Genomic DNA, 9961 nt, shown 5'->3' on the forward strand with positions numbered 1-9961 from the left:
AATATGTAAACCGACTTAAAATAAAGTTTCTTGTATCTTGTACTCGGATTTGAATAAATCTGACATCTATTGACTCACAAGTGAGTATCTCAAGTTAGGTGATACCATGTTTCAAATGTTATACTACATATCATTAACCATATTAATGAATGCGGATGTTCACATGTCTGCCTAGCACACATACAACAGGTACATGTATTTTTACTTTTGAATACAAAAAATGTAAACGTTGACAATCCATGTACATGTAACTACATGTAACTCGTAATATATCAGTCAACCGTACATTTGTATGTTATTTAACTTACTTGAAAGAGCCCTTGTACATGTATATCAGCATAAGTTTACATACATGTTTTTTGGAATCAACACAATCTAACCTTCAATTTGGGAGCACAAAAGGCAATTCAAGTCTTAATTATTGCTGCTTTATTTAAAACTAGGTCCGCCAAGCAGATGATGTTTCTTTCACAGGAGGCCTTTGATGTTGTATCACATGACATTTTAATTATTACACCATTTCTTTGACATTATACAAGGAGCTGATTAAAATAGGTTTTGTATGACATATACGTTCCTGATTAAGACAAGAAGGTGTGCTGTTAGCAGATCACTACAATAATATAATAAATAAGCGTAGACGACGTTGCTGCGTTATTTTCAATGAAAGATGATAAGATGTGCGAACTGGTCGAATTAGTTTAATTTGCACTTTCCAGTACCGTCCATGAACAGGCTCAATCAAACTGGACCTTCAACATTTTCAATTTTGCCCGTTTGAACGTTCTTTCAGGATTGATTTTCTCTATTCTGCAGTACAGTAATGAAGATCGATGTAGGTTAAATCCACCAAAAGCACAGTAATTAAGATAGTACAAATCATCACTAGATATTAATGAACCAAGATCACAACAATTCATAGAACTGATACAAAACATACAACCTGGTGTAAAGAGAAAATTTGTTGTAAAAGTTGATGTAGCAGCGAAGACTGAGCGTATGACTGAATACAAATATTCAATTCTTTGAACTTGTTGGCATGGCAAATGGCATTTACCTAACAAAACAAGGAGAAAGTATTGAACACATAAATATGCCTCGGGTGCTCAGGTTATGGCTTTGAAACTGCCAGACAGAAGACAGAAGAGAATATTCTATAAAAAGCAATTCCAAACCAGTTCTTTAGGCAAATAGAGCATTATGTTTTAATGTTAGCAACCTAGAATATTTCAATACAAAGTACAGACTACCGATAATATATATGATCTACTCCAACTTTTACCCTCTTCAAAAATAATAATAATTGAATAAATCTTGTCAGATTTACAGTAATCTCTGACCGAGGAAGATCTAAAAACAGAAAAAGAGAGTACACAATATTTTAAATACATCAACCACAGGAAGTACATGTTGGCAAATACCAACCTGTGTATCAGACAGTCGAACCTAATTTACACGCTGCTAAGCTCGGGGAGAAAAAGTTTAGGCTCCGATCTAAAACTTAGACGTTGCAAACCAATCTCTCTAAACAGAACCTATTCGAGCTTCTTATAAACATATATTGTATCTAGTCCAGAGAACACCTTTTAACGTACCATTCAATGACTAACTCACAAACTGTGCTTGACTGTTTACACTCTTTTGCAAAAAATATACTGAGTCTCCAATTCTAAAACGAAACAATTCATAAATAAAACTACATTTCATTTTGCTTGATAAATAATCCATTGAGTGAAGAAAATATATATATATATATAAAAAAAAAAGAAAACGGAAATTTCATTAATTCATTCAAAATCACTTGGTGACCATGGCAAGTCTATCTAGAATGTGTTTGAGCTTTGTGCAGGTCACCAGGTACGTTTTATAGTGGTTATCTGTACTGAAATCGTTAATTCCTGTTTTTATTAATGTCTTTGTCATGGAAACGTATAAGTATAAAAAAAAATGGCACAACTTCAACGCATACAGATAATTATTGTTCCCAAGAACAGACACTTAAGCAGTTGCTAATATATACAATTACACATATGGAAATGATAAGATTTTTTATATATTTTAAAGATATTGAAATGATATTATAAATACTACTGTGCAAAATTTTAGACAAATTCATATTTTGAAGAGAAATAAATATTATGTCGCTTAGAACTCTATTTTACTTAACCCCCTTAAAGATCCTGTAACTCATTTTGTATGGTTACACACATATATATAAAGCATTATTTGTAAAGATATTACCGAATCTACATTTCATATAAAGAAAGGGAGGTAATTAGAAATTTATTTTCGATAAAGTCTCAGCCAAATTAATCAATAAGAAATAAATGCATATATTTTAATGATCACTTATAATGCATATACACATTTTCATTATACATGTACATACATATTTAACATATTCTTGGATGTTTGAAAATTGTTTTAGCAGAATAATTATATACATATATAAAATTTCACTGAAATGTTGTTATATCCTTAATAACATACAGGATCTTTAAAATAGAGTGTAGTTTTTTGCAAGGAAAATGAAAGTAGAAGTTAACGGAAGAAGAAGATTTTTGTGGTTTAAGGTTGTGCCATATTAAACATCCCGGCAATGACAAAATACAGTATGTATACAACCCATGTGCAATTAAACATTCTTAAATGGGAACACTTTTCTTTAAAAAAAACAACAAAAAAAAAAAAAAACAACAAAAAACCTTTAAAAACAAAACATATAGTCTAAGAAGGAACAGGAAAGGTACCAGATATACATAATACTTGACGGATATATCACACAGCAATAGGCAATTAAGAACACACATACATGTATATAAGAATGTCACATCTGTTTTCAAATTGTTGATGGAAATTTGTTTCCATTTGTTAATTACATAAATTAATTACACTGAATACAGCTTTTATTGAATAAAAAACACACGAAAACCAAATATTTTATTAACAAAATTACGTAACACATTTTATAACTGTGTGGTCACATTACAAAAGCAAAGAAAAAAATAATAAGAAGAACATAAAAAGTTTTAACTGATGACATTCTAACGGAGAACAGACAGCTGCAAATAAAGGAACAAAGAACATCACAATTTCATTATATCATTCATAGAAATAAAAAGTTCCAGTAAGAAGAGAACACCAAAAAACAGAAAAGACGTGACAATAACAGCGTCAAAAGTATAGTATTACATGTATCTTTTTAACGATAATAAGTTGAAACAATTAACATTTCAAAATGTGTTATGAATTAACAACGGGTAGTAACAATTCTTGTCGCTTTTTATTAGCTACATCTATATATTTTCCTAAATTTACAAGTATAGCTTTATTATCTGATTGTAATAACTCTACTAATTTATACACATTTATATAACTAACATATTTTATTACAAAATTTACATAAATAAGCTTAATTGCCGCATTGTTTTGAAATCTGATCACATTGTCAGATAATTAAAGGATTATTTCGGCGTCAAATAAATATTTCTACAACAAGCTTAAGGTGATTGGCTTATTAAAATTAAAGGTGTGACAAATGTTTTAGATATGCGTTCTTTAATCAATTATCCTAAATCAATTTTCGTAATGATCACATGTTTTTGCAATATCTTTTTTTTAATATTTGACATATATATCATAATATATATGAAACATATAGAGGATATCTTGTGGCATGAAAATTACCATATTTCACTCGTGGCTACCGCCACTCATGAAATATTTATTTTCATACCACTCGATGAAAATAAATCATGTATTTATAGAAAAAACTTGAATTTTCTGTTTATTATATACATTTTTCTCTTTTTTGACATTAAAATTTGAAAGACTTTCCCTTAAATTTTGTGTACAGGCAGAATTTAAAAGAAAGTAGTCGGGCCAGACACCAGTGAAAATACGGAAAATATGTTTCACTGCAGTGAAAAATAAATTTTTACAGTGAAAATACGGAAAATAAACATACGCATTTTATTTCATCAATATTTCTCAATATTTCATTTATAAGTATATAATAAATATTTATATATATAAATATTAATTGACATTTATGTTTATGATTAATTCAATATTTATTTCAACATATAATTACTTTCTTGTAAATGTACTCCTGTAATAATGTTACTTTGATAAATTGAAAATCCGCGATGGGGGCTTTAAGTTCATGTTACTTGTATTAAGAAACATTATTAAATTATTGTCATTGTCAAATTATTAAAACAAATGGAAAAAGTTTGTTGATAACTAAAAAAAAATCATTGTTAGATCTATAATCATACTGTGGCGAATCGTTATTTAACTGTGGCGAATCGTTATTTAACTGTGGCGAATCGTTATGTGGCGAATCGTTAGTGTGGCGAATCGTTACTAATTCTTACCAAGCAGTAAATCTTGTTTTAATTTTACATTGGCCTTTTCTGATATTAAACAATTGTTAAGATTTACATATTCAAAATTGATAATTATGGTCTGTATGCTTATCGATTCTAAGCTAGTGAGCTAGTACTTTCTGTTACGCCAATAATTTATCGGACGTACATGTACATGTATGAAATTTTAATAAGAAATTTTTATATAAGAATGTCTAGATATACGCTTGGAACCCAATGATCCTGCTAATTAAATGCGGTACCTAGTTATCATAAAGACAATCATTGTAATGTTTGTTTTACGCCAGACTCCCTAATTACCAACCATCATTCCATATCTTGGTGAACCTTCATTTTGCAGACCATATTCCGTACATAAACAATGATATACATGTAAGAAGCAGATGTTGGGGTCTCTCTCAATTTTTACTGAGTAAAGAGTGATAAATATTCCGTATACCGGTTACCAGATTTAGAAAAATAACTTGACATTGAAAACAACAACAACAACCAAAATGTGTTGAAAGGTATATTTTGAAGAAATTAAAAGATATTGTTATTTATCAGATCTGTTTCTTTAGATATTCAATTTACTTATTTATTTTCAACTTAGATATAACTTGAATACACAATTGCGCGAAACCAATGATCAGATATATTCATAACAATGTCGTGTTCGGATAGTTTTTATTCGGACACAAGTGACTGAAAGTAATAGCCAGTTTATAAAACTTGTCAAAGTATTCCAGTTCTGAATGACATGATGATTACACCATGTCAGTAAAAGCTCTATGAAATTTTTAATTGTGTACATAAAAGGTCTTGATGATTTTTCTAGGGTCAAATTTACTCGCTCTTCATTAAAATGTACTTGCCCTGCATTTTGACTAACAATTTGCCGGTCTATATCAGTATGATAGGCTTTATACAATTACAAGAACATTGTTATTAAATTAATACTTTTCATTCTTTTAATATATGATCTTCAACTAACCTGAATACTAGTCAAAATATATTGATGTGCCAAAGCTTGATTCCGAGATATTTTCGTTCTGGGGCAGAATCTCACTTTAGAGACGAGATATTGCCCAGACACGAAATAGCACAATATCTTGATGTGCAGTACAATTAGTTGGACTAACCTGAATACTTATTTTATTCAAATTCTAACAGACTTGGCTAAAATATCGACTACATGGCTCATTATAAAACTTTACCGAAAGTGTATGTATAAAACATTATCCAATGCTGCTGTCATTGAATCATTTCATCTTACGCGTTTGGCAAAGTTACTTAATTATAAGGTCTGACAATTGTTATCCCCCCACCGAAAAGGCGGTGGGGGGAATAGAAATGTCTCTGTCCATCCGTCTGGCCTTCCGTCCCTCATTTTTGTCCAGAGCATATCTCAAAAAGTATTTGAGGTATCAACTTGAAACTTCATAGTTTGATAAATCATACTGAGGAGGAGTGCAGTGCATAAGAATGATAACTTTACCCTTCATATTTTTTCAGTTATTGCATATATTCATACTTTTTGTCTGGAGCTTATCTCAAGAAGTGTTAGAGGTATCTGACAACTTGAAACTTCATGGGTGGATAGATCTCATTGAGGAGTGCAGCACGCAAGAATGATAACCTACCCTTTATAATTATTGTCCTTTGTTATTTTTATGCCCCTGTCCATATAGTAATTGAACCGTCTGTCCGTACTAGGTAATCCTAAAACGGCAAGTTGGATTTTTCTTAAGTACTACCTATACCAATACTTCACACACTTATCAACACAATGTACATGATCTAGGCAAGTTACATAACTATGGCTTCCATATTTACCAAGTTATTGCCCTTTTCAGCACTTAGAAAATGAATAATTGGTTAACGTCATTTTTAGCTTGACTTTTTTAAGACAAAAAATAGAGGTATTGTTACAGTTATGTTGGCATTCCCATTGCTGTTCTCAAACTTTAACCTTGATCATAATTTTAAAAGTTGTTGGTGTGTTGACTTCATACTTGGCCACAACAAACCTTTGGACAAGACTTTCAAAGAGACCAAACTAAACTTGACCATCATACATAAATGACCTTGACCTTCAAGGTCAAATGTCTGAAATTTGCTTAATTTTTGCGTTTAGTGGCTGTAACTTTTTTTTTTAATGGATTGCCTTCAAACTTAAACACAACAATCTTTTAGGATATACCTTCAAGTTAATCAGACAGACCATGACCTTCACTCATGACACAATATTCTTTAGGATAAGACTTTCATGAATATCAAACTCAAATTGACTTTGGCTCATTTATGACCTTGACCTTAAATAAGTAACTGTTATTGAATTTTCACTGATTTTTGCTATAATTGACTGTAACTGTACTAAATTTCATACTTGAACAAAACAATCTTTTAGACAAGACCTTCTAAAAGATTGAACTGACCTTGACCTTGTTCTTAAAATGACATTGACTGTCAAGGTCAAATATTATTGAAATTTGGTTAAATAGTCATAATTTCGTTATTTATGTATGGATTTGATTCATACATAGACAAAACAACACTTGTGACCAAACAAACATGTTGGATATGATTTTCCTCTTTAAATGACCTTGACTGTCAACGTCAGGTGATTGAATTTTGATAATATTTTCTTAGTTTGTCATTTATTTATGAAAATGATTCATGTTTTTTATGCCCCAACCACTTAGGGATAGGGGGAGTCATGTAGAATTTCAATTGTCTGTTTGTCTGTCATACTGTTCTGCTGTACATCAGAAGACAAAACAGTGGAATGTGGGGGCATCTTTGCCCTATGGACACATTTCTAGCTTTTGACTAATGTGCATTAAATACATTGAGAAATGTGAAGGTTCGGGAAGCATCCATTGCCTTAGCAGTATTTTTTTTCCACCCTTAGCATGATTATTAAGTTTATTTCACAAAATACATTTGATCAATATACATAGGAGGTGTTAAGTTTCTGGGCTGCATTTCATAGAAAGTCCTAAGTGTATCCTAAGTCTTAGGACTCATGACAAACTATATGACTTACTTAAAACCATTTCAATAATTTTTTTTCTTCATCTTTAGACAAAGTTCTAGACATTTTCTTAGTTCATTCTCCTGAGAAACAACCACTTTAATCTGCAATGTGGAATGTTCATCTGCATCGCTATTCAGAAATTGAAGAGTCATTTCACAAGAGTCAACTCATAAATTAAGACATTTTCCTGTAATGTAAATCGTCCTAGTTTTGGTCTTAAGACACATTTTAAACTAAGAACTTTCCATGAAACGCAACCCTGATTAATAATCAACTTCTAATCATTAACATTTTTTTCTTTTTTTGTTAGATGTCATCTATGCAGATATTAACAAGTGGGTTAAATATATCGCATTCATATTTCTGGAACAAAAGCAGTGAATGATGTCGTCATCAAATTATGCACGGCGTATGGCGAAACTCTCTGCCAAAATATTTGGAGAGCTATCCAGAGAGACAGATATGAAATCTACAAAAGTTCTAAGAATATTTTCTGGCAAGCCGCCACATATGGATCCTTATTATAATGTAGATTACTACCCTCGTCACGTAGAGCTTAAACAACTTATGGATGGACTTCGAGAACATGGTTTATTTAGGTAGAATAAGAATTTGTATAAAAGAACTCATAAATAAAGTCATAATTTTCATTTTAATTTCTTTGTAAAATATCACGGCTGCATTTCATAGAAAGGCCCAACTATATCCTAAGTCTAAGGACATTAAAACAACTAACTTAACTTCATAAGACTGTTTAAATAAACATTTTCATCTTCAGCCAGATACTGTAGCCTATAAATAAATTTGTTCTCCTGAGAATGTTAAGAAATACAATGACAGACATTTTATTCACAATGTGTAAATGCCCATCATCATTGCTATTCAGAAATTAAGTCATATTATAACAAAGTTGTCTCAGTTTTGGTCTTAAATGCGATTGCAATCTTAGGACTTTCTATGAAATGCAACCTAGTCTTGTGTTAATCCCTCATTTAAAATCTGTTATACATGTAGTCATTATTAATTTATTTGAGAACTGTTAAAATTATCATACAAGTAAAGTTGGCAAGTAGGAAATGCATGTAAAATAAGTTCTGTATGTAACAATGGCTACAAACTATACATATACTTAAAAAGACTATGGCTCAGGGCCTGGCAAGTTACATAACCATGGTATTTATTTCTCCCAAGTTATTTACCACACATACCCAGAGATTGGGAATTCGTTATTGCTGAAGTTCTGCATGAAATTCCCAGGTTACATAACTGAAGCATTTATTTTCCACAGTTATCTCCCATAAATGTGTGATTTTCCTGTACATGTATTCATTTTTGGCAAGTTGTTGACAAACTTGAATAAGCGCAACTATTCAAAGAATAGGGAGAGCTATTGTTTTCGCCCAGGTGCCTGCATCATACTTTGGTTAAGTTTTTGTGTGACAGTTTGTATCTTCAAACTACTAAAGGGAATGGGTTTGAAATTTCACATACTAATTAGAGAGTGAAATAGGTGGTCTCTAAACATAACATGGATTTTGACAGAATGATGACCCTTTTTAAAGTTAGAAAACTCTACATTATCCATGCTCATGTTTTACTGTTAAGCACTTGAAATACCGTCAGCTTTTTATTTGTTAATATTTTTAGGTTTGGACCCTTGAAAATCAAAATTGTCTTACAGCCTTAGATGTGCCTGTGTTACTTTAAAACGAACACAAAATTGAAAGGAAACTAAAGCATATTGTTGATTTTTATCCTTTTTAGAGATGAACACGAAGATTTCAAAGATGAAATGAAGAAAAGACGAGCGCTTAAAGGAAAACCAGAGTATGTACCATTTCATCTCCGAGGTAAACAAGAGGGTGAGGCTAAATGAGAAATGGAAACAATTCTGTGATGAAAAAAATTGTGTCATCAAAAGTTGTGTAGTAGTTATAGCTGGGGACTAATTGTTTAATTACTGAAGCAATTAAGATTATATCTTCATTGTGTAATGAATGATACTAATTATACAGAACAGTGGAGTGACTTTAGTATATATGTACATTATCTGGTTTAAATGATTTCATTTTTAAAAGTTTAAATGTAATGTGTAAATAAAAAAATATGAAGATGCTACGTTTTGTTAAACTTGGTTTCACTTGAGTGTCCCCTTATTGAATTTGAGTCTGGGAACAAGGTTTGATAATCTATAATTAACAATCTTCATTAAAACTGATAACAATGGGTCATATTTACTTTAAACTTAGAATATAAATCAGTTTGGAAAAATGAATATAATAGGCGGTGGGTGGGCTAATGCGGTAATTTCGGAATGAGCGTTCTAATGAGAGCCTCGTTAGAATGTGGTCAGTTAAGACATTGGACCCAACATGAGCGTTATTATTTGGCTGTAGTGTGTAATGCTGGGGCACCTTTCACTCTGGTGCACATAAATGACTTCACGTATTTTGTATTTCAAGTGCATTAAAGGATTTTTGAGCTTGAAAGTCAGTGTATATATTTATGTGCAACTTAAGAGTTTAGTTGTAATAAAATTTCCACACTAAAA

General features: G+C 31.1%; 1 protein-coding gene across 1 annotated transcript; it reads left to right on the plus strand.

Annotated features, from left to right (window-relative positions):
• The first annotated feature begins 4791 nt into the window (after positions 1-4791).
• LOC132716089 (small ribosomal subunit protein mS33-like) lies at positions 4792-9528 on the plus strand. Its single transcript, XM_060699260.1, has 3 exons — positions 4792-4896; positions 7776-8009; positions 9175-9528. Exons 2-3 carry the CDS (start codon positions 7792-7794, stop codon positions 9284-9286), a joined length of 330 nt encoding a protein of 109 aa, XP_060555243.1. The 5' UTR covers positions 4792-4896; positions 7776-7791; the 3' UTR covers positions 9287-9528.
• The last annotated feature ends 433 nt before the right edge of the window (positions 9529-9961 follow it).

This window comes from Ruditapes philippinarum, unplaced genomic scaffold, assembly GCF_026571515.1.
Source record: "Ruditapes philippinarum isolate M1 unplaced genomic scaffold, ASM2657151v2 ctg579_1_1_1_1, whole genome shotgun sequence".
NCBI lineage: Eukaryota > Metazoa > Mollusca > Bivalvia > Venerida > Veneridae > Ruditapes > Ruditapes philippinarum.